Genomic DNA, 24,727 nt, shown 5'->3' with positions numbered 1-24,727 from the left:
TACAGAAAACGACAGGAAATATGGCTGAATTAGATGGTCACCACAGAAACGACTTTGGCGCCTGTCACCCGCCCGACGTGATTCCGCCAGCTGCCGCAAGAGCGCGCTGCGCGCGTTGTGCTGCCGTCCGCTCGCGGGGCCAGCCCCCGTCGCCAGTCAGGCTAGTTCGGAAGCAGGCCCCCAGTGTGTCGGGGAACGTCGGGCTCCCAGGGAGTCCACGCCAACCAGAAAGTCTAGTCAGGCATTTCAGAGTTGATATTGCAAACTTCGGCCGAAGTCTGGCGCGGGCCTGTCAAGTTGAAGTGACTTGTAACAAGCTCAAAATGCAAATCAAAGAATCAAGTCTTTGACGAATCTTCATTCCACTGTTGAGGGCGAGCTGTATTGTTTAGATCTCTTCTACACTATACTTAAAGTTTCGGTCACTATCACAGTCAACTTTGCCCCAGATACCCAGAAAAACCACCGCGTCGTCGACACACGTGCTCGCGGCATCGTCGCGGTGCCGGCCGCGCTCCTCCCTGTTGATAAAAGGAGATAGTCGATCTTAATCACGGTGGAATATTCCCGGCGGGAGAGCCGAAAGGCGCAAACGAACCGAACGGACCCGAACGGACCCGAACGGGCGTCGCGGCTCCTCGTCCGTGGCCGTGCCGATGGCCCTGATGGCCGCCGCCGTCCCCGTGGCCGTCGTCGTCGTCCCCTGCAGCGAAGCAGCGAAGCAGCGACACATGAAAAATTCAGGCCAGTCGAGGACGAAGCGACGAGCGTCGGGTTCGACGACTCGGGCTGCAGCTCTGCCCGCCGCGCCCCGCCGCCGCCTGCCGTGACGCGGTCGTCACGTGACATCGGCCTCGATCAAAAGCCGCGCCAAAACGAGGACGCGCCGCGGACAGTGGCGGAGTGTGGCGCTGCAGATTCGGCCGATAGAGCGCGCAGCGCAGCGGCGCGGCCCTTCGGTCTGCCTCGCTCGACTCGGACCGAAAAAGAGGAAGCCTGGAAATAATAAAACGCTCACGCGACGGCCGCTGGCCGCAGCATGCAAGCCGCGCCACGCCGCGCCACGCCACGCCACGCCACAGCGCGGAGCGGGGAGCTGCAGCAGCAGCAACTTGACGCAACAGGCAATAATTAGAGCGGACAGGCCGGGCGTCGCGTCGCGCACGCTGAAAAACCAAGCCCTTCGCTGCGAGCGGCAAATATTTTGCGTCAAGTTTTGGTGCTCTCCAGAGGACTCGACGCTCCAGCGGCTCTCCGGCGGCCCTCGCCCTCCAGGCTCCAGCTCCAGCCGAGGGTGCTGGAGAGGCTGACGCCAATCCGCGTCGCCAGCGTCACGGCAGCGTTACGCCCGCAAGCCGCAAGTCGTATTTCTGGTCCGCTGGGGGCTCCAGGCCCCAGCTCCAGTCTCCAGGCCCAGTCTCCAGCGGCAGGCTCCAGCGGCAGGCTGCGCTAGGGCTGTCCACATTTGCAATCCCGCCCGGCAGGTTGTCCAGCGCCATCTCCGGACCGGCTGGCAAACAACATGCAGGGGGTAGCCAGCCAGAGCCAGCCCGGGCAGCCGGTGGCTGCGAGCCAGCCAGCAGGCTGATGCCGAGGAGCCGCACTTCGTCGCTCTGTCTCCGTCGCACTCACGGGCCGTCCCGTAGGGGCGCGAGAGAGACAGAGCGACGAGACGACTGTTCGGACCGGCGCGGGCAGGCCGCTTGAAAAACATGGACTTAATTGCCAGGCGATCTAATCCGAGCCAATCGAGAAATGATATTGTCGGCGGGGCTGTCGCCGTGCGCGTGCAGCGCGTGCACCGCGACGCCCAACCAGCGGGGTTCATGCCGGAGTCGCAATGATTAATAAAATAATGAAGTAACACACTCGGAGATCTGCAACTCACCGCGGCACTGGACGAATGCCCGCGAATGCCGCGCTTCTGGTGGACGGAACGGACGGAACACAACACCCATAGAGATGCGCTCCAGTCCAGAGACAAGTGGCGGCTGTGCAGCGCTAGCCCGCCACGCTCCGCCACTATCCTTGTTCGTTTTCGTATTACACGTCGCGCCGTCTCTCTCGGCCCTCGATCCATCCTCTTCGACCACGCAACATAATCACCATCTTAATGCTGTTATTTCCTGTTTATGTGCCGTCTCGCTCGCTCTCCTCCCGGTGGGGCTTCCCCCTCCCCCCTCCAGGGCTCACGCCTTCAATTACCCCCCCCCCCCTTTCTCCGTGCGGCCCGCGCGGTGACGTCACGTCGCGGTGATGAATAAGTCCCTTTTGCGTTGTTTTTCTGCTGGTGGGCGCGCGGTGCGGCGCGGTGCGGGTCGCGCGGGCAAAAACGGCGACGACGGCGACGTGTCTCGGCCGTCGCGATCCTCGCGCTGCGCTAAGGCTTTCGAGAACGCCACCGGCCGCGCCGCGGAGTGCCGCGGAGTGCCGCGCCGTCAGGGTGATAAGGCCGCAGATAAGCGGCGTGGCGGCGAGTCGCGTCTCCGGGACACGTCCTCCGATCACGTGACTAAGTGAGCCTGCTCCAGGATGTGGTACGAGTCGTTACAGCAGGCGCCATTCATCGCGGCATCGCGGCCGCGAGGAGGCCGCGGAGGGGGAGGGGAACATGTTGGCCTCCAAAAACGAGTCGGGAGGATCTCGCGGCGCCGCCGCGCCGCCGGGCCGCCGGGCCGCCATGCACGCCGCGAGCGTGAGGAGAGGAGCGTCGCTGTCATCGCGACGCTATGAATAGGGAGACGGTGACGAACTTGTCCGCGAATGGCGCGAAAGAAAGCGCCGCGTTTATCGCGCTGACGACGGCATCCTGGCCGCCGCGGTGATTGGCGTCGCCCACGTGAGGCGCTCGGCGCTCGACGGCGAGGTGGCCGATAAGGCCGAGTTAGTCCCGGACACCGGCAGGCCCGCGTCGCCGTCGGGCCGTCAGGCACGCCGTCACGTAACGAACGAGTGCGGAGGGAGTCCGGCGCTAGCCTGCGCACGCGCACGCCCCGCCAAGGACAGCCAAGGACACGCCGCAGAAGGACCCGGCGTTCTATGGGCGCCCGCACCGTCAGGCGCGCGTCCCCGAGGCCCGAGGACGCCGCCAAGAGTGCGTGCGTGATGGGCGACCGTCTCGGGGACACCGCAGTTGCAGCAGGCCGTCACCGCATCGTGATGACAGAGTTTCAGAATCGAGTTTCCCACCGGTTTCCCCCAGCGGCCGTGCGCGGCCGTGCCTGGCGCCGTCGTCCTGTTTGTAGGCAGCGACGGCCGGTTTGCCTACCTCAGTCCGCGCCTTCCTGGAGGCTTGCCGACGAGGCAGATAATTTGCCCGGTGGGCGTGTTCTAGGCGGAGGTAGGCAGGCCGTGCGACACCGGAGCGCCGATGCCGATACACTGCGCGACCGGGCGCCGTGGCGGTGGGCAGGCCTGTCGAGCAGGCGTGCTTGGCGGTGCAGGCTACCGCGGACTCGGCAGGCGGCGTGCCTCGCGGGATTCAGGATTCGCATGAAAGCAAGGAGCAGGGGGCTATTGGGAAGGTTTCGAAGGACTGGCCGGCGTGGCGTGCGAACAGTCTTGGCACATTTCTCTGTTTTATGGGCTTTACATGATCCACGGAAAAGGGAGGAGGGGAGGGGGAAAGTGGGAGAGGCACCCAAGGCGCACCTACCGTCTGCGCGTCTGCCCCCCCCCCCCCCCCCCGGCCAGCCCTGCGAGCGCGAGCGAACGTGATCACGAACGTGACGAAAAGGAACAAGAAAGGCGACATTAAAATATCGTTTGTGTTCCAATAAAGCACCAAACAAGAAAAGTTAGAGTGCTGGAGGCGATGGGGGAAAGGGGGGGGGGGCAAGGGGTCCCCGGTCCTGGTCGGCCGGTGCAGGTGTGTCGAGGTGTGTGCATTGATTTCGATTCCGAGCGGGGCGGCCGGCCGAGGCGTGTGGCGTGGCGTGGCGTGGCGTGGCGTGGGTAGTCGCTGGGTACCTCCACGGGCTGCGGCCGGGCGGCCAGGGGGCTGCCGGGAACAAAAGACTGTCACACGTCAAGTCACGTCACGTGTAGAGCGCGGCGGGGCGCGGCGCGGCGCGGCGGGTGCCCGGCACAGGCGCGGCCAGGCGACGCGGCCATACCCGCGCCCCGCTCGCCGCTCGCCCACAGCCCCAAGATGACAGGGAAGGGCACGGCGTCCCGGGTACCCGGGCACGGCGTTGTCCTGGGCACCGCGGCACCGCCACGCGGTCTGGCCTCCACGCCACGCAAAACAAGTACAGTGCGCCGACGCGTCGTCGGCCAGCAGCCCATAGCAGTCCGACCGACACGTCGACGGGGTCCTCGAGGGGGCGGGCGTCTCCGATTCGATGTAAATGTGTACTACACTGTACACGCGGCTCTCGGCGTGCTGCTCGCCCCGCCGGGGCCGCACACACCGCGACCACACGACGCTACACGGTGCCACAGTGTGCTGCCGTATGGTCGAGACGCGCGCACAATTCAAACGACCGCGGTGCCGGCCGGGAATCGAACCAAGAGAACTCGACGCGTTCTAAGGGATGCACGCTGCAGCGCTAACCCCGCGGCTGACTTATCGCATTGAGGAGCGGGCTGTGCTCCGCCCTTGCCTTGCCTCGGCCTCCTCGGCCCTGCCTCGCCCGGGGCGGCTGCTCTGCTCCGCCCTGCTCGGCTCGCGCTAAACGAAGCTGCTTGTGCAAACGAGTGGCCCCATCCCATAATACAGCCCGCGCGTCACTGGTGATCGAACCACACCCTGCGGAACCGGTACCAATCGGCCCGACCACGACCAGCTCATCGCTCTGCTCCTGTCACCCCTCTCTCCCCCTTTCCTCCCCCTCCTGCCGCGCTCCCTGCTTCCTCCAGTTACCGCATCGGACACGCGAGACACGCCGAGGGACACTTGGCGCAGACGGCGGCGAAAAATGGGATCCTGAGGAGGCGACTTCGGATTGGTCGCGGAGCGCACACGAAGAACACGGCCGTCCGGAGTTATTTATCCTGAAATGCTGGTGAAGGAGTGAATGTCACGCGGGGTGCTCGTCGCGACACCCCCAGGGGCCGTCGCCACGACACTCAGTGCGGAGATGGTCCTACCAGCATGCCCGTCTCCAGTCTCCACGGCATGCTCAATGCCTCAATGGGCCGCCCAATGCAATCGAAAAGTGGCTCTCAAGAGGACTAGACGGGCGACTCATGGGAAGGGCCCAGCCACCAGCCCAGTCCCTTCCAGCGTGCTTCCAGCACCAACAAGGGGGCCTGCATGGGCATGGTCCGGCCGGGGCTGGGCGGCCGGGCCGCTCGTATCGAGTTCCCCGATCAGTTGACATCCCCTGCAAGCTCTGCGTGCTCTGCGAGCGGGGCGACACCCGAGAGCGGCGGCGCCCCTCGCCCCGCACTTGAAAAAATGTTTCTGCCGGTACGGCCCAACCCGAAGTTGGAATAAAATTTAAATCAGCAGCAGGGGTTCACTTCCCTTCCTCCGCCAGGCCTTGCCAGCCGGCCCGGGTACCCCAGCCCGGAGTGTTATTGAATGTTGCCTCGGCCGCCGCTCCTTGTCCCCCCTCCCCTCCCCCTCGTCCTTCGCCGAGGAAAAAAGGCCCTGGAGCGTGGCGGACAGGACATGCAATGTCCAATCTCAGTCCATATTCTTGGCCGTCTGTATTGTTATTTTAGTCCTTTTGCTGCTCTCACTCTCTCTTGTTGTTTTAATTCTCTCCTATTCTCTCTCCATTTCAACAGTCATTCACTGTTTTGATGTTCTCAAATAATTTTTGGTGATAAATCTTTGGATTGGGTATTGTGTATAAGGAAGAAAAAGACTGATTTGAAAACAATGGAAAGAGGATTTTATTTGACTTTTACGATTCTTCATAGTGTATAAGCGAATATGAGCAATAAAATATAAGTTTTTTACACACTGTAAACATTTGTCTAAACTAAAACATAACTCAGCTCAAATTTTCAATAATTTACGTCTGCTGACAATATAAAAAACTCAGAGAAAAACACCAATTTCCACGTAGTTTTATCATGATTTATAAAATAATATAATTTAATGGTACATATCCTTTATAAACAAATAATAAACATACACAAGGTGTCTTTGCACGATCGTCGTCCAAAACAAAAAGTGATAAATACTTGTTAAATAAGTTACCACACATTAAATACAAACTTGACTAAATAGACAGGGAAAACTATTTATGTAAAAATAGTACATTTTCTTAAAGTCAAACTGAAAGCAAGAATTTTTCACCAACCCAACCGGAAACCGAAACCTTTCGCGGTAGGGATGCAACCAGTGCCCTGCTTCACCCCGAACGCGCAAGGTTTGAGACCCGAAGGAACCCGAAAAGGACGAAACCAAAACCGAAGCTGTGACACTGGAACAAGGGCAACTTGTACATGTACCCTTCGGCTCGAAGCGCACTAGATTGCTCCGGCGGGGCACGGCCGTCAGTGGCACTCTAGACCGCCCGCGCCAGGAAGCTCATTTTGCAAGTATGTTGGTTTCGCTCCAGAATTGGAAAGTTTGAAAAAAAAAAGCAAAAAAAAACAGAAACAAAAAGAACAGATAACAGAAAAATAAAGGTGAATGAAAAAAGCTCCTGGACCTGTATGAGAAACGGGTTTGGCTACTTCCCCATGACTAACCCGCGCAGCAACGCGCCGACCACAATAAATACAACTGGCGCCCCTCAATAAATAATTCAACAGTTTAAAATAAAAAAAGGAAATAAAGGGAAGTGCAGAGACTGAATCGACACACATGGATATTACAGTTGTCCTGTCTAAAACGCATTATCTAAGTGAGGAATTATTGGGCACCTGATTCAGCATGATAGTATGCCAGACAAGTTGCCTGGACCTCAAAAATATATAAATTAACATGTTATAAAATAATTTAAAAAAGAAAACAAAAATGTGCGAAACCAATCACAATCAAACCTTCAACATTGGCTCCTCTGTCTTCAAAATCAAAATTTTCTTTCAGGAGAACTGAATACAATACCGGCAATATAAGTTATATTAAGTGACTACAGGTATAAAACCTACAAATGACAGCCAGCCGGCCCTAGAATTCAATGAATACTGGCCCACACTGCCTTCATGTACCATGGCTGAAAAGCCGCCCCTAGCAATTAAATCTTTCTTAGTCAGTGCACTCCGTTAAACATATAATTGATTGAAGCAAAAATTAATACATGTATACATCATCATAAATAAATTGTGAGGGGCGAAAACAAGACAAACAGGACCATAGTGATTCGTTCCAGTTTATACAAAACATAAATTATAATATACAAGCAGAATCACAAAACCTGATGCACTTTTCCAAATGTTTCACAGAAACAACGAAAGACAAATGTGAAAGTGACACGTCCAATTTCAATAATTTAACAGGGAGAAATGTTAAGGATGCTGCTACAATACATCACATATATGAACCGCACATGGTGAGCATTTAATCTTATTGCTTAAGAGCTTTTAGGCTCAATGAAGAAAGCCTCTATCATAGATGAAAACAAAGGAAATCAAGCTTTCAATACTTTGAGGAAATATCATGTTGACAGTCTTTCAAGTTATCATGGATGAATGTACTAACATAATTCGAATGTGTAGCAGTGGAATATTAATCAATGGAATGGAAAGTGCAGCAATTTACACTCAAAACGAGAAGTCTAGACAATAAAGATTGTTGAAGTTAATGACAAAAAAAATGTGGTCAACTTGGTTAACTTTGTTTCTTATTTCACTTATGTACAATTCTATTATTATAAAGTACTTTAACCAGGTTATTTTAAAAATTAAATCACATCACGTTGGGGGCATTACTGGACTAAGGTACCTTTCACATGGACATTCAGTCCCTGATGGTTTCCACGATTGGAGCATTACTAAATAAAGGAAAATGCCCTTAAGCGCACTAGCAATAATAATTAAAAAAACAAAAACAAACATATGACTTTCAACTCATAAGTAAAATAATAAATAACATAAAATGATAATTTACGCAATTGAAAAAACATCTTGGTCAAGGTGGATTTCGACAAAAAAAAGTCAAAAGCCTATAATTATTCTCACAGGTTCAATCGATTACACCTTTCAACTCATAAGATACACAAATAAATTACACATGGAAAAAAGAGAAGAAACGACACCAGTCCCGTAGATAAAGGTAGGTAGGTTGTCTCCCAGCAGGACAACGTCATCGTGATGGTTGAGCAAACGCTAAGGCGGCTAAGGAAGCAAGGCCTACCGCAGGAGATCCAATCCCATGGTTGGGCCGCTCTTCTTTTCTGTACAATAATATAAATAGTGCTGTGCTCAATGGGGAGGGAGGGACGGGCAGGACGAACAGGGGAGGGTAGGGAGCGGCCTACGCGTCCAGGCGGATGTTGAGCACCTGGTTGGACAGGGTGTTGAAGATGGGCAGGCGAAAGGGGGAGCCGGGAGGCGAGGGGGAGTCCCTGGAGCTGCCGGAGCCGGTGCTGCCGCCGCTACCGCAGGGCGCGTGGTGGCCGACGGGGGGCGACTGCACCAGGCCGAAGTCCTGGCCGAACGAGAAGGCCGTGTTGGCCGTGGCGGAGGACGGCGTGGGCGACACGGACCCCGAGCCGAACACGTCCTCGGAGGACATGAAGAAGGAGCGGTGCGAGTTGGTGGGCGACTGGCTCAGGCTGGACGTCGGCGAGGGCGAGTCGGCCGTGGAGCCGCCCAGGTAGCTGTGGGCCGGGGAGTGCGCGGCGTGGGCGGCGTGGGCGGGGAGCGGCGCCGTGGCCAGCGTCAGCGCCTTGGGGCGGGGCACGCCGGTGGGCACGCCGTTGGGCACGCCGGTCGGCCCCACGTTGGCCATGGCGGCCGGCATGGCGTTCTGCATGCTGGGCTTGGCGTGCCCGATCACCTCCTCGTCGTTGTGCACGAAGTGGCAGCGCGGCCCGTAGGGGCACAGCCCGATCGTGTGGTACGTGCGGCACAGCTCCGTCTTGTACTTGGGGTGGCGCACCAGCGTGCGCAGCTCGTGCGCGCCGTGGGCGAACTGGCACTTGTCGCCGTACTTGCACGAGCCGGACTCCTCGTAGGGCCTGCACAGCTCCGTCTTGTAGCGCGACGTGTTGATGTTGGCGGCGGCGGCGGCGGCCGCGGCCGCGGACTTGCACACGGACGCGGCGTTGGCGGGCTCGCTGTGGCTGCGGTCCAGCTTGCGGTGCGCGGGGGGCACGGCTTGCAGTGTAGGGGTGGGCGTCACGGGCGCGGGGGCGGGGGGCGACTGCGGCTGCGTGTCGAGCTGCAGCACCAGGGCGTGGGTCATGTTGAGGGCGGCCAGGCCGGGTGGCGGGGCAGACGTGACGGGGTTGGACGCGCGCCTGCTGAGGCCCTCGCGCTGGTAGTCGAGCACCCCGGCGACCCGCGCGTCGGCCCACCGCACGCCGCCGTGCTGACCGTGCTGGTGGCGGCCGGCGCTGCTGTTGTGGCTCTGCAACGCACAAAGGGAGCAACGAGTTAGACAACTTCATTCAAAATCACACGTTTCTTGTCAAAGGTGGAAAACGGCGAAGATTCCCACAGAGTGAACGCGGTTCACACCGTTCGGCCAGCACTGAGGCGCGAAGGTCGTAACGAGGCGGGGCGGGGAGGGCAGGGGCAGTGCTAAACCGTGCAGGGAAAACCATCCGGCAGCAGGCAGCACGTCGCCTCCCCGGACACGCTTTGCTTTTCATTCAGAGAGGCCCGCTAAGAACACGCAGCGCGACGGGCGCGTCGGCCGGGCCGGGTTCATGGATCCGATAACGCATTCACGACACAATCGCGCCGCCGACTGCCATGGCATGCCATGGGATGAACGACTTGGAACTACTTCGCTTATTCATGCCCAGGCGATGCGTGGCGCGAGGAGCGAGGCGCGAGGACTCTGGCACCGCGCGGCACCGCGTGCCAGCCACAACGTCACGGGCCGCCCAGGCAAGCCAGGCAAGCCAGGCGGGGCGAGGGGCAACGCTCGGCCTTCGAATCCCGGGCCCCGGCTAGCCCCGGCCCGTCAGGGAGGCTGACGGGGCATAAGCCGACGGGTTATTGAACCAGCCGACGAGTGTCACGGGGGATACTGGGGGACTGAAAAAAAGAGTGGTGCGACGGCCGGGGGGAAAAACGCGTCGGCCCCGCCGCAATTTCATATTCAAATCCCCGCTGCATCTCGACGAGCGAGCCTGACTCGGCGCCGCGCGCTAAACCGCTAAATCACTCAATCCCTTCCGGACACGGAAAACAACAACAACAAGCAGAGTGGCGCCGAGTCCACTGCTGCGCGACGCGCCGCGGTGCAGTCCGCTGCAGTCTCTGCGCTGTGCATCGCATCCAGAGCACTTTCACTGTCCGCCAAGCGCGGCGGCGCCCCGCCCCGCCCATCCTTCCGGTGCCCCCCTCCCCTCCAGCCGGGCTGCAGCGGGGTATTGTGTCACCGCGGGCCGCGGGCTCAGAGTGGCCCAGTACCGTCCCGCCGTCACGAGAGCCGCGCGCCAGCACCGCCACCACACCAGCAGGACGACCTTCGGCGCTCGCCGACCAGCGTCCGATTGGAAAGCACCGCGGCCTTCGCGTCCTCGGACTCTGCCGCAGGCTCCGCAGGCCACAGAGGCCGGAGGGCCGGAGGCGCGCGCGAGTAGTAAGAACGGCTATTTCTCATTACTCGCGCACGCTCACATCGCGCCTGCCCGCGTCACAAAGACCGAGATCCCCGAGACGCCTCGGGATGCTCCCTCCCTCCCACAAGACCCCCTGCGCCGAGATCGCGGGTCGCGCGCCCCCCAGGGTGCTTCTCGCTTCACATGGATTACGCTGCGCCACATTTTCCTTACACAACGGGGCCACCCGGGGCCGCGCCAGCCAGCCAGGCAGGCAGCCAGCCAGCGGCGGTACCAAGCGAGTGCCAGGCAGCCGGGCCGTACCGGGCCGGGCACTGGTAGGCACTGGCACTGCCTCGCCTGGCCATTACATAACTCTCCGGAGCGCGGCAAGACCGGCAAGATCGAGCCCAGCCAGCCCGGCCGAGTGGGCCCGAAGCTAGCCGAGCCACACCGGCTGCACCGAGCCGAAGCCGAAGTGAACGTCCCGCACTGGAAAAAAAAAAGAACAGCGATTCCAAAAAACGAGGGGGGCGGAGGAATAAATACCAACAGCGGGGCACCAGAGCGTAGTCGAACCGACATCAGTCGAGTTGCAGACACCGCAAAAAAATGGGTACGCGTCCACGACGCCCACAGCCCGTGGCAAGTGCGACCATCCCGCCACGAAGACCAACACCACCAACACGCATAGGGCCGTCCGACACGCGTCGCCAAGGCAGCAGCACGCCAGCACGCTGCTTCCGAACAACGCAGGACCGTTTCGAAGCTCTGTCCCTCTCGCACCTTTGCGGTACTAACATGGGTGCGAGAGAGACGGAACGACAGCTTGCTGCTGGCCCGCGACTGGCCTCTAGGGCTGCCCGAAGGCCGGGCGGTTCATTAACTCCATCTCGTTAGAGGATGCAGCCAGGGACCTCTGCAGGACCTTAGCGCCAGCCCGGGAAAGGACCCTCGAAAAAACACAAGACGGACCGCCGGCGCTCCGTCTCTCTCGCACTCACAGGGCGTGCCGGGCGTTGCGCAGGGGGTGCGAGAGAGACAGACCGCTCGGCATTACTGGACCGCCGCGGCATTCCGTCGGACCGTCGAAGTGGCGATTGATTGCGAAAGCAGCACTCGCGCAAATCAAGCCATCGGCAGACGGTCGGACAGCAGAAGAGACAGACGGACAGGCAGACAGACAGGCGGACGCCGCCGGCCCGTCACGTGCAGTACTACCAACATCAACCAGCGAGCAGCGAGCACATCCTGCCAGCCACTTGTTAATAACCAGGCTTCATTATCGGCCCAGAGGGGCGGAGAGCAGAGTCGGCGGGCTGATTCCACAACAAGCGCCTCGTCGCTCCGTCTCTCTCGCACCCCGACGGAACAACGCACGAGTGCGAGAGAGACAGAGCAGCAGAATCAGTCGGCAGGCGGTGTGGCAGCGCGAGACACGCCCGAAAATCATCACTCACGCAGACGCCGGCCGAAACTGCAGCAAGCATTCACTCGCACGTGTGGCCCGGCCTGGGGCCTGGGGCCGCGACCGCCGCGACCCTGGGGCCTGCGAGCCAACGCTCTCGAGGGCCACGCCGTGGCAGAAAAAAGCAGGGCGGCGGCGCGGGGCCGCGCCCACGGCGGCTGCACCAAGGCGTCGCACCGCGTCGCACGTCGAGTTTACTGCCCCGCGACGCACGCCGCACGCGGCACGCACGGTGCGCGCGCACTGCCCGCGACAAAGGCCCGACCCTTGGACTCAATGCATCGGCCGTTCGACGCCCCGCCCCACCACACGGCAAAAACACGACGCTCAGGCTCGGGCCGAGGCGCGCTGAGGCCACTGATCCATAATTGTGCGGCGCGTACTGACTGCAGCGCCGAAGGGGCCGAAGGAGGCCACGGTAGCCGTTCCCTTGCACGACCGGCGGCGCGGCGGAGCGTGCTCCTCAGGGACGGCACGTCGCCAACCACCGCCAGGACCAGCACGACCAGCACCGCGCTGCACACCGCCGTGCCCCCCGTGTGCGAGAGCGTGCGTGACCTTGACGGTGCATCCCCCGGGCCCGGCCAGGCCCGGCCCACGGCCCGGCCGCGGCCGTACCGGTTCGGAGCCCCCAAACACGGTGACATCACCGCGGGTACCTGCCACACCTCCAGCGGCCCAAAGCAGGCCGTCAGGCCGGCCGAGCGACACACTCTGGAGGCTTACTAGGTTACACAATGGCCCCGCCCCGCCGCGCGCCCCGCCAACGAGTGCCGGCTGGTGCCGGCCTGGCCTTACATAAGAGCGGGAACCCCTCAACACTTTCTTCAGGGCCGCCCCCTCCACCTCCCTCGCCGGCCCCGCGCCCCGCCCCGCCCCGCCGGTCGTCCCACGGTCACTTTCACCCAAACACCCACGGGGATGGGACGGCACAGCCACTGGCACAGCCGGCCAGCGCGCGGCCCCGCGGCCCGTAACAACCAGGAAGCTGCGCGCGGGCGGCGTCCACCCACGCGTCCATCCAGGGACCGAGCCTGACCTGGGCCAAAGCGGCCAAAGCGAACGCAGCCAACGCAGCAGCAGCTCTCATGGGCCGTCCCGAAGAGGTGCGACAGCGACGAACCAGCACTCCTCCGGGCGCGCTGCTCGACAGGGGGCCGAAAACGGGCGCAGCGCGCATCGCACCCAGGAGCCCCGCGCCGCCAAGTAGGACATGAGCGCGGCCGCGGCGGTCGGCCCGCCGTCGGCCTGTTGCGTCACGGACGGGTCACCACAACTGATTAGCGGAGCCGTGGAAACAGGAAACCGAAGCCAGAGAGCTCGCGAGCCGAGCCGAGCCGAGCCACGAGGGCCGCGAGCCCAGCCGGGGCCGGTGCAACGGTGCCGGCAAGGGCCGAGCCGAGCCGAGCGGACCGCGGACCCAACCACCGGACACGCCATCGCCATCGCCGGGGTGCAGCGTGCACCGCGAGCAACGCGAGCACCGCGTGCAGCGCAAGGCCAACGCCAGAGCAGCGCCGTGGAAAACCTAGCCCGCGCCTTGCTGCGCCTTGCTGCGCCTTGCCCAAGACCAAGCACGGCGGGAAGCAGGCAGCCGACTTTGCAGAGCGCGCCGGAGATGAGGCGGCTGGTTCCCCTCGGTTCCCAGCGAGTTCCTCCAGCCGGTGCTTCCAGTGCTCCCAGCTCCACGCGAGGAAGGGAGCGGCCTTGCCGAGGCCTGGATAAACTACAGTGTGCCGCGGAGCCGCGCCACTCCAGTGCCACTTCCAGCGCCGCGACGGCCGCAACAATGCAGCGGCGGCACCGTCGCCGTTCAAGGCGACATTAGCCGCGACACCTTCCTCCTGTCCCGCACCAGTGTGCCGGCGACGTCGTTCCGTCTCACTCGCACCCTGGCGGCCTGGCGGGTCGGCCCACGAGTGCGAGAGAGACGGAACGACTGCAGCTCCGCGGCCCCCTTCTTACCCCGCGGCAAGGATGCGCGCCGCGCCCTAGAGCGCCTCGCGGGCCTCGCGGGCCTCGCGGGTCGGCGGCCACTTTTGGCGGGAACGAGGTGGAGGGGCCGAAAGGAGAGACCGGTTCCTGGCGCCGCGCCGCGCCACGCCGCGCGGCTTCACTCAGGACCTGCTCAAGGTCAGCTGGCGTCATCAGCCGCAACCAGTCCCGCCACGCACCGCCACGCCGCCGAGGAAGGCACGCCGCAGCCCGGCGCACCGCCACGCACCGCCAAGCACCGCCACGCCGCGCAGCCGACGCAATCAAGGCGCCCATCCCGCACGGACCGCGCGGCCCGCGGCACGCCACAGTCAAAACAAACTGCACGCCCAGGACCAGCTTCGGAGTACAATGGCCATTTCTTCAACTGTTTGATTCCTAGTGTCAAAATTTCCAAATTTTCTAATTTTAAAATGAAATTTGTAGAAAAATTGTAAATCTTTTTGAATTATTTTTTTTTTGAAAAAAATTAAAATGTTTAATGAGAAGTTTTATAAAAATTTTGTATTTGAACTCTATTGAACCTTATTTGACAGTCCCACAGCAACGTCCCCATGGTATCATCACACGGCGACGGATGACTGCTGACAGTGGTGCGGGCTGCGATAGTGCGGCGTCGTCGCCGTCAGCCTGCGACGGGCGGCTTCACTTGTCCTTTCCCCGCCCCCGGCCCCAGCCCCGCCCCCGCCCCCGCGCAGCGCACAGCTCGACCTAAAGTCACGTCACCCCGAGTCAGCGATCAGCGCGACCAGCCAAGCCTTCACCTTTCGCCGCTGCGTGCCGCGAGCCGCGCCGTGCCGTGCCGCGGGGGTCACGACCCGCGGCGTGGCGTGGCGTGCCTTTGGCGAGGCGTGGCGTGACAAGACAGAAGGAGGGGCGGACGGGGGCAGGCGGCGCGGAGGCGGGGGCGGGCGGGCGGCCGGCAGTTAGGCACTCTGGAAACCATTAGTTACACTGAGGCGGACGGGACGGACTGCCCGTAGTGTACGTCTGTGTACAGTGCACTGCCAAAAGAGGCCCCAGAGCACGCGACCAACCCCCACGGCGGAAAATTTCAGCCACGCCCAAGTCCGAAATCATCATCGTCGCCAGCGTCACGGAAAACAAAAACAACAACCTGTTTGGCAGTCGCGCCATGTCAACTCCGCGGGGCTTGGCAAGCGGCGAGCTCGCGGGCCGCGGGCCGAGCGCTGTTGCCACATCGCCGTGCCCCCATACGCACGCACGGGTACGGTCGGGTACGTACATACAACACCGGCGTCACGTTCCAACAACGACACGTCGCCAGCGACACGATACGACGCGACGCACGCCAAGACACGACGGCGACGCACGCGGCGCACGCAACGCAACGTGCAAACCCGCTTCCGCCGCTGCAGCGCCGAGCAGCGCGCCGTCGCCACCAGACCAGCCACCACGCCGCCACGCCCGCCAAACCGCCGGGCCGCGACCTACCCCAAAAAGCAAAAGCAGCTCCCAAGCCGGACTGCTCCCAAGTGTCTCCGGAGCGTCTCCGAAGCGGCGGCCAGGCACTGCCGCCACAACCTGACAGAGACTTCGACAGAAAGCTTCAGGCAACCAACATGACGAAGTCAGCTGCGGCGGCGGCGGTCAGCGACGTGAGGTGGACGGCCTCCCGCACAGTCATAAGCCTGTTTCGGTTTTTACCGGAGAGAGGCCGCCAGCCAAAATTCCCACCACTCGGCCGTCCTTCGGGCCGTCGTCGGGCCGTCGCCCTTCGGCCTCCGACATGAAAGGGAAAAGGGATGACACTCGGGGCGCCACAATGAGTCACGGGACTCGCCTGCCAAAAGGTGCGGGGGGGGGGGGGTCGGAAGCGCAGCAAGACAACAAGCAGCAGCAGCGCCACAAAGGCCTTGGGGTCATCAGACTGGCGGGGGAGAGCAGAGAACAACGCGCTGGCGCCACCGCTGGCGTTGCTGGCGTCAGCGCCGCCCAAGGACTCACGGACGAGCCCGTCGACGTCACCGGGCACCCCGGGCAGGTCCACGTCGGCGACGTTCGTCCCGCTGCCGGAGCACCCTGTGCGACGGAAAGGGTAGGGGCGAGGCGAAACACTCGGCAAAAAGCGTAAAGGGCTGGCAGTGCTGGCAGGGCTGGCAGCCAGACCACGCCCGGCAGGAGCCCCCGCCACACAGGCAGGCAGGCAGCCAGGTCAGGCAACATTAACCCCGCCCCCCACAACATGTGCATGTCGATGACAATGACGGACATTTATTCCCATGGCAGGGACGCGACGCACGCAGAGACTTAAATGCCCGAGCGGCAAACCGGCGCCAAAATAAGAAAGGGAACTCAAATGGCCGCGCGCAGTCGAGGCGGTGGTCGGGGCCGAAAAAAGAGAAAAAGGACCAAAAATAAAGTTATAAGACTTGATAACTGCGGTGCGCGTCGTAATGTCCTCTCAAAAATAATATACGCCGCAGCCGGGGAAGCTGCAGTAGGCTGCAGAGACGAGATGTGATTTTCCCTCCCCCCCCTCTTGCGCGCGCGAGCGCGCGCACACATCCACGCACTGCACATGTCTGAGGATTCTCAACACCATTCACAGGTGCAGCCTTCCCCTATCCACCTCGCCAGGCACCTGATCCTAGTCAACAGCCGCAGAGTTCTCTATTGTCGCAATAAAATCCCCCCTGGACCCTGACCTAACCTTTGGAAAAAGGGGGAGGGGGGAGGGGAGCACTCCAGCAGGGAAGACAACAGTGAGTCGGGTCAAGGGGATGAGGGTCCGGAGGGGGTGGGGGGAGGGGGGAGCCGCACCAGCCGCACCTCCTCGACGGGCCGGCTATTATACGAAACGAAAAGCTCCCCAGGAGCGCCCCCAGTCTCTTTGTCTAGCCCTCCCCCGCCCCCTCCCCCGCCCCCTCCCCCGCCTTGAGATGCAGCCCAGCCCCCTTTTTTTGGGGGCCTGTTTTTCTCCACGACAGTTCTGCACACATTCGACGACCCGGCGACCCCATGCGGCGCGACGTGGCGCGATGCGCTCCAGCCAGCAGCAGCATCCCCAGCACAACAAGCGGGCCGAGAACGAGGTCAGGAAAAGCGCGCACGCGTCGTCTCCCAATCGCTCCTTTTCGGCGGCGTGTCCACGACGCTTATCTCGGTCGCAACTATTTTCGTACACTGGAAAGGGCGGCGGCGGCCAAGGCGGCAGCGGGGCCCGCTCTAGAACCGCGACAGTGTACTCGCGATAAGCGCGACCGGATGTGCCGCTATCGGCCACCTCGCGTAGACAGTTCGGCTGGACTCGGGGCGCGAGGGGGGGGGGGGGAGTCTGCCAGCCCGACAGAGTCCGCACTTTGAGGCGGGTTCGCCCGTACGCCCCGCCACGGCCCACCGCCGCGCTCCAGCCGTGACGCTAGTGACGCCATGCGGTCCGCGGCCCGGGCGCCTGCACTGATAAACACAGTGTAGGGGCGGAGCCGAGGGCGCAGCGCGTCACGGCCAACAAGTGTTTGAAAATCCCTAGCCGGTCCATAGGTACGTCTAAAGAAATGGACCCGTTTTCGTAACTTTGGAACACTAACGTCCAACGGCGACCGCCAGGCAACGACCCGCGACGCGTTGCAACGCCCCCGGCCGAGCGCGCCTTTCAAAACAAGACTCGAAACGCGACCGGAATGCCGCCAGTTTGCGCGCGCTCGACAACGGCCGAGCCGTGGCGTAACGCGAGTGTGTGACTGCGTGTGTGTGTGTGTGGTACAGTGTAGTGTGTGTGTGTGAGCGCGCGCGCAGCGTGACCGATACTCCGCCAATGCCATTCACAAATTAGCTCCGACGCATGTGTGTGCGCGTACATACGTGTGTGTGTGAGTGTGTTCATTGTTGTCGCGTCACTTCCAAGAAGACTCCGCGCGCTGACATCCATTGCGAAGGGCAGCGAGCAGGAGGACACAACAACACTGACTCTCTCTCCAACACACGGGCGCACACGTGTTGGACGCGTCGGTGACCGACCGGCCGCCTGGAGAGCAGGCCAGGCAGAGCAGGGCAAGCGGGGCACTTGCCGGCATAATGAGTGCAGGACAACCATTGACCTCCATCCCGGCCGAGCCGCCCGAGCGAGCGCGACCATCGTCCTGACAGTGTCCTGGCGGTCCCCTACACATGTTCATCGCCTGGTCGTTCTCCCGGACGCATTTTTCAACAAAAGGGGGACGTTGAAATTTGAAAGGGGATTTACTTTTCGGAGGCGCGCCGTGTCCACTCCGCCGAGTGAGGCTTCGCCGGCCAAGGCGAGGTGCGCGGTGACGGTCATGGTGACGGCTAGCACCCGGTGGCCCGGCCCCGGCGCCTCGGGTGACCTGGGCAGTCCGTCGACCTGCGGCCGCGGCCCGCGGCGGGGGCGGTGCGCGCGGGGACCCCGGCGAGCGCGGCAACGTCGCCGTGCTTATCAGCGCAAACAAAACACTCGACGGCGCGGTGCGCGAGTACAGCAAGCAGTACGCGCCGAAAAGCGGGAACCGGGCCAGTGTACCCGACGTAGCCGCGCCGTGCGGTTCCCTCACGGTCCCCTCGCGGGGCCCAAGAACTCGGCGAGGTCGGCGGGTTCCGCGGCACGCCGGGGTTCCCAGAAGCCCCGGGGGCGGAGGGGCGCGGCGTGGAGGGCAAGATGATGGGCGGCCGTCGCCGACCCCGCGGACAGCCCGGCCGGCCGTCCCGGCTGGTCGTCCTATCCGCACTGCCGCCAGCCACGGCCGACACTCGGGCAAATGTCAATTGAACGTCGGATGAATCATGGGCAGCAGCGCCGGCCGAGGGGGCGTCGGCGCGTCGCGCGCGTCGCAGCGCGTCGCCTCGGCACGCCGTCGGAGCGTTGCACTGTTTCACACCTCCGCAAGTTGCCAGCGGTGGCCAGCCGCCCCGCCGGCTAGGCCTCGCCCACGCCGCGCGCCTCGGGTTCGAGTACCAACGGGGTCCACGCTCGTAAAAGAACAACGCGCTGCCCCGCGACTCTGAAGGCTCTCTCTCTCGCGGCCCTACGGGACGCCCCGCGAGTGCGACAGAGGCAGAGCGACGACCAAACGACTTTCGGAGTCAGTGTGCTGACATAACGCACCCATAGTGCCGACATGGTGCCCGGAGTGAGTGGCATTTGCGCGGCGCCCTGGCACGGCCCGAGGTTCGTAAAGTGCGAAACGCCCGCCGCGCGACTTCGGACTCGATTGGGAAAGGCGAGGGCTTTGGCAACTGCTAGATTGTTCGCGCACCGTATTTTTATTTTTATGTTTTTCCCTCGCCGGTGACGAAACGCGTTTTGGGCCGACCGTGCCTCGCCGCGCCGTGCCGTGCCGGGGGGACAAGAACAATACAGTACGCCCCCCGCCACGCTCCCAGGCGCACAGCGCAGAGTGCTGCCACACTGGTTGGCGCCGTTTCGATTCAAATCCGGCGTGCCGGCAGGAGGTGCTGAACACTGAACACGGTTCAGCGCCCTTTACAGTGCACCACCACAAGCCGGCGCCAAATTCAAATTCAAACCACGCCACTGCGAGGCGCTGTGCGTTACACCCTTCCCATTCCACCACACACACCGGCCGGCGCGGCGCCCCAGCTTGAAATTCAAACAGTGCGCCTGCTCCGGGTTATGCCAACGGTGACGCCACCTCACCCCGAGCGCCAGCCAGCAAATCACAGCCTGCAGGAAACTGCACAGTCAGTTTGGTTTCTCTTTCACTCGGGCGCGACGTTACACCGCGCTGGCAATCATCGAAAAAAGGCTAAGCGCCGTTTTTATACGCGGCGGACAGAGAAACAAAGCGACCATTACACAGCGCACTGTGAAAACTAGAGCTTGCGGGTGGAGGTGATTTTAGGATAGAAGCGCACACGCACGACGCGACGCGGTAAGCGCGGCAGCCAATCAGGAGCAAGGGTGCAAATGCAAGGAGAGGCGCGTCGAGAAAAGGCAGAAAAGGCGGCGTTTGCTTTGGGGTACGGCGGCACGGCGGGTCAAAGCAGTGCCGGCACCGCGCACCGCCACTGCACCGCCACTGGAGGGAGAGGAGCGGAGAGTCATAAACCACCACTACACGCGAAAACGGCAACGGCCGCCCTGCTGCCGCCCAAAAATGCGGGCCGCAGCTGCGAGCAACGTGCGCAAACACAGCGAGTGCGAGTGAGAGAGAGACACCTGTTGGCGGTCCGGGCGATCATGCCTTCAACAGGTCGCAGCCTGCCACGGCACTGCCACGGCACTGCCACGGCGGGGGCGGGGAAAGGGAAATGGAAAATGAACGATCAGAACAGGCCAACTGTTACACAAGGCGGAATAGACGGGGTTGTCATTGTAAGGAAATAAGTCTTGCCATACGGGACGTGCGTCTGGCGAGCCGGCATGACATAACAGTCTGCCTGAAGCGAACGCGACGCTTTGAGGTTACCAAGCGGGGTGTTCAATACAACTGCCCGGCTGGGGGTTAAAATTCTTACCTTTAATAGGGTGTCTCCAAAATCGTACACCGATGACGACATGACGGCAGCTGACATAACTGCGCCGTTTTCAGATATTTTGTTAATCCTTTGTCTTCCAAAGCACAAAATCACTTGTCACTCGTTGTGTCTGTTGTCAATCACAATTGAACAGACTTATTCTTCACTGAACAACACTTCACAGGAATGACACTGATTTTTCACACACTTTCTATGCTTGATGTAACACTTTGTTGATCGAAGGCAACGTGACTTTTATTTTCAAGATCAAAATACAAGACCACTTTTTCCTTCGACAGCCAAAGGATTCTGCTAGGTGCCACAAACAGAAACCGAAACCGAAACACGACCGCGCACCGTCCGTCCTGGTCGGTTGCTGCTAGCCTACTGAACGAACGAACGAACACCACAGCCACAGCGCGGGCGCGGTGCCGGCCGCTGCCTGCCGGTTCCCTCGTCGCGACTGCAGCGCCGCGCGGTGCCTGGGGGGCGGAGCCCGAACTAACGCCGTCCAATCCGCGCGCCGCGCGCCGTCTACCAGTGTCTTCGTCTCGTCTTGCATCTCTGTCGCGCCGCCGCGTCCTCCCCCTGCCGTTTCTTTTGCTCCTTGTTTTCCTGACGACACCCCGACGACGCTGCGGGCTGCGGGCTCAACAATGTTCACATCTCTGGACGAGATGGAAGATGGAAATGGCCGTGTTTCCATTTTCGAGACGGCGGGCCGAGCCGCCCAAGCCGAAAAGCACCGAAGGCGTCAAATGGGGTGCGGAGGGGGAGGGCTGGAACGAGAGACTCTCTGTATTTAATTTACAGCAAAACAAAAATGTATTTATTCAGATTCAAGGAGAAAATTTTAAGCCTCGTGTAAAGCAGGAGCATTCCTCTTCGTTCCTACCCACTGTGGTGATAAGGGAAGGAGGGGGGGGGGGGAGAACGCGCTGAGGCGCACGAAGGGTTGCCTATCCACCCGGCGGGAATGCACTCCGGGAGGGTGTGACTCTATTTCCTGTAAATGTCCCAACCGCGTTCAGCTCACTCACAACAACTACAGAATCACCAGTCGGCACTTCGCCTTTCGCGCTTCGCGCCGCCTCGCGATAACACAGTGTGGTGGCGTTTCCCTTTCGGCGTTTCTCTAGGTCAGCGAAGGGTGCTGGCAGAGCAGCAGACAGAGTCCGTCGCTCTGCCTCTCTCGCACTCACGGGGCGTCCCACAAGGGTGCGAGAGAGACAGAGCCACGAAACGATTATTCTCCGGAACCGCTCGGCAGCGGGCCCGAACGTCCACCACAGCCACCCAAGGCTTTCTCAGATAAGTGCTAGGCCTGCAAAGCTGCGAAGCCGCGAAGCCGCGAAGCTCACCAAACGTGGCCTCGTCGCCTCGTCTCGCCGAGCGTGCCTCTAAGCGTGCCGGGCCGGGCCGGCCGAGCCGGAGGCGTCACTTGAGCTCATCAGGCGCGCGAAAAATTACACAATGTAAAAATGAAAAAAGGAACGTGGGAACGTTGTTGTCGTGTCACTCTAACGAGCGTGTCGTAATGTCTTCCTAGACGCTTCCTAGTCGTAATTAATCCGGATCAGGAACAGGATCCGTCTCAGCAAACCGGTGCACAGCATCGCGAGTCCAGCCAGCCAGAGGACCAAATGGCAAGCACCCCCCCCCCCCCCCCCGACACAAAACCGCAGGGCGAGAAGGCTGCTGGGGCTCGCGCGTCGGGGAAAGGTGACGGGAGGGGCTGGAGGGGATTTTGACGACTCTCGAGAAAAGAAATACATAAAATACATAAAGCTGCCATAAATAGCTGTTGGCCCTGGAACGCCAAGACGACCAGTTCCATGCTACCCAAACGCACATTGCGAGAGCGCAGGACCCTGGACAGGACGGCCCAGGGCCCCGGGGAGTGGGGAGCGAGCAGGGAGCGAGGGACATCAGGTTTTGTCTCCTTCGGCGTGTGTTCCCTCTCTCTCACACACACGCCGCACACGCGCACCGACTTGGGCCCGGGCAGTGCCCAGCGTTTCTCAAGGGAGGGGACTGGGATTTTCGGGCGAAGTGATAAGGGCCGTCCTCGTCCTCGTCCGCCCCTTCCTGCCCCCAACCCGTCTTCGTCTTGCACATATAAAATGTTGCGGCGCCGCGCTCGGACAGGCTTCCATGTTTGTTATCTGATGACTTCTGCTACGCCGGCCACGCCGGCCACGCCATGAGTCGACAACATTTTGATATTTCCGCGCAGAGGCATCGGGCATCGCATTCGGCGGACGGCGGCGGCCGTCGGCTTTCCGGTCCTGGCGAGGGGCGCGACGACGGCGACGACGACGCGACGCTCCCCTCGATGATTTCGATTTCGACTTGTTGTTTCCCCTTCCCCGGGGCGCTGCTGCTGAGCTTCGCACTTGGCTGCTGAGGCGGCGGAACACTTCACGTTTCGCCTCGCGGTCCCTCGCTCGCCACGGTCCCTCGCCGCGGCCACCTACGGCCCCACGGCCGCCCCGCTGGAGGGCGCGGCGACGCAGCAAAGCAGCTCCGTTTCCTTCTTCAGTTTTTGCGTGTCGTCTGCGAAAGTGAATATCCATTCAAAACGCGAGCTTTGTCGTCGTGTTTTTGTTTTTTTTTCGGTGTTGTCGCGAACTTGCATTACTACTAGTCATTGCAAACCGTGCAGTTGTCGCTCTGTCTCTCTCGCACTCATGAAGCGTGCCGTAGGGGTGCGAGAGAGACAGATCGTGACGTGCCACGCCACTGTGGAATCGCCTCGCTGTGTTGCGCATGCAGTGTGTCGACGACGTCGGAGGGGTTGGTATTTGCCACCTGTGGCCGTCCGGGCGCAACGCGAGCTGCCAGCAGACAGCCGGCTCTGTCTCTCTCGCACTCCTGGGGCGTCCCGTCGGGGTGCGAGAGAGACAGAGCGAAGGAACGATCCTCCGAAATCGGTCGGCAGGTGTCACCAGTCACGTCGTCACGTCCCGCGGACACAAATAGTAGTCGTTTGAGAGTGTGGCGACGGGGCCCCGGGCGTGCCAGGCGTGGCCGTCGTGGTCGTGCGCGGCGACTCCCCGTCCAAGTCGCGTCGCGTCGAGGAGCGCCAAGGACGCTCGCCTCGCCAGGGACGTATCTGTAGCATCCTCGTCAGCAAGTGGCCAGCGGCGAGCCCGTCCTGCAGCCCGCCTGGGACCCGCCTGGAACCCGCCTGGAATCCGCCTGGAATCCGCCCGGAACCCGCCTGGAACCCGCCAGCAGCCCGCTTTAGGCTGATTCCGATCCGCTTAGTGTCTCTCTCACTCCCCTTGGACGTCATGTCCAGGCGCGACGGAGACAGAGCGACGAAGCACTCTTCGGAGACAGCCTGCAGTGTAGGGCGTCCAGTCCCTCGGCGGCGGCGGTTGTCGCAACCGCGGCGGGTCAAGGGTGGGCGGGGGCGGGGTGCCGCGGTGGTTGCCGCGGTGGTTGCCGCACGCCGCCTCGGTGGCCGCGGGAGAGACTCCGGGCCGCGTCGCCCTCCGCGTCTTCCCACACCGGCCCCGCCAGTCCCAAAAGAAGTGCCGGGCTGTCCGTGTAGCTGTCCGTCTGCCGGGCGCCCTGTGTGACATGCAGTGACCTCGGAGCGCGGGAAACACACTGGCAGGAAATCGGGGCAGCCATGCATCCAGTGCCACAGTCCGTGTGCGCGGTGGGGTGGGGCGGGGTGGGGCGTTCGCCCTTCGGAGTCCATCCATAGTGGGACACTGCATGCCACGCATCGCATGCAAGGCTGTCCGCGAGAAGGGAGGGGACGCCGCGGAACACCCCGTCGATTACAGGCAGCGGCTCAGTCAAGCGGCCCGGCGGGGCGGGGCGGGGCCACCGCGACCACGGCGTCGAAGGTGCACGCCATTCATTGCCGGCCGCCCCTCCCCGCCGCTCCTCGCGGCACGAAGCGCCGCGCCACGGCACGCCTCACAGGCCTTCCTCGAATTGCAATCTCCCAGGAACGTTCCGGAAACAGGGAAGGCCGACTGGAGGGCGTGCGCGATGCGCGATGCGCGACATTTCGGCAATAATGACACATATCGCTGGGCGGCGTGCAGTTCATCCGCAGGCCTCCTGTCGTCGGCGGGGAAGTCCGCGGCCGCTGCCATCACAATCGGCCCGCTCCGCTCGTCTCCGTCTTCGTTCGGTCCAGCGGGCCGCCTGGCCCACTCCGCACCGC

At 61.7% G+C, this 24,727-nt stretch overlaps 1 protein-coding gene across 1 annotated transcript; it reads right to left on the bottom strand.

Annotated features, from left to right (window-relative positions):
• Window positions 1–5,820: 5,820 nt before the first annotated feature.
• On the bottom strand, window positions 5,821–20,977 carry LOC117640262 (mRNA decay activator protein ZFP36L1). The gene is made up of 2 exons (XM_034376620.1): window positions 20,539–20,977; window positions 5,821–9,475 (listed from the first exon to the last, which is right to left on the bottom strand). The coding sequence occupies exons 1-2, from the start codon at window positions 20,593–20,595 to the stop codon at window positions 8,378–8,380; spliced, it is 1,155 nt and encodes a 384-aa protein (XP_034232511.1). The 5' UTR covers window positions 20,596–20,977; the 3' UTR covers window positions 5,821–8,377.
• Between the last annotated feature and the right edge of the window lie 3,750 nt (window positions 20,978–24,727).

This window comes from Thrips palmi, unplaced genomic scaffold (genome assembly GCF_012932325.1).
Source record: "Thrips palmi isolate BJ-2018 unplaced genomic scaffold, TpBJ-2018v1 HiC_scaffold_1, whole genome shotgun sequence".
Classification (NCBI taxonomy): Eukaryota; Metazoa; Arthropoda; class Insecta; order Thysanoptera; family Thripidae; genus Thrips; species Thrips palmi.
This window is presented reverse-complemented; position numbering and strand designations above follow the sequence as displayed.

Excerpts from the sequence above, each read along its gene's own strand:
- LOC117640262 (XM_034376620.1), bottom strand. The coding sequence starts at position 20,595 with ATGTCAGCTGCCGTCATGTCGTCATCGGTGTACGATTTTGGAGACACC. Across the intron at positions 9,476-20,538 it reads TTGGAGACACCCTATTAAAG|AGCCACAACAGCAGCGCCGG; the intron begins GTAAGAATTTTA and ends TGTGCGTTGCAG.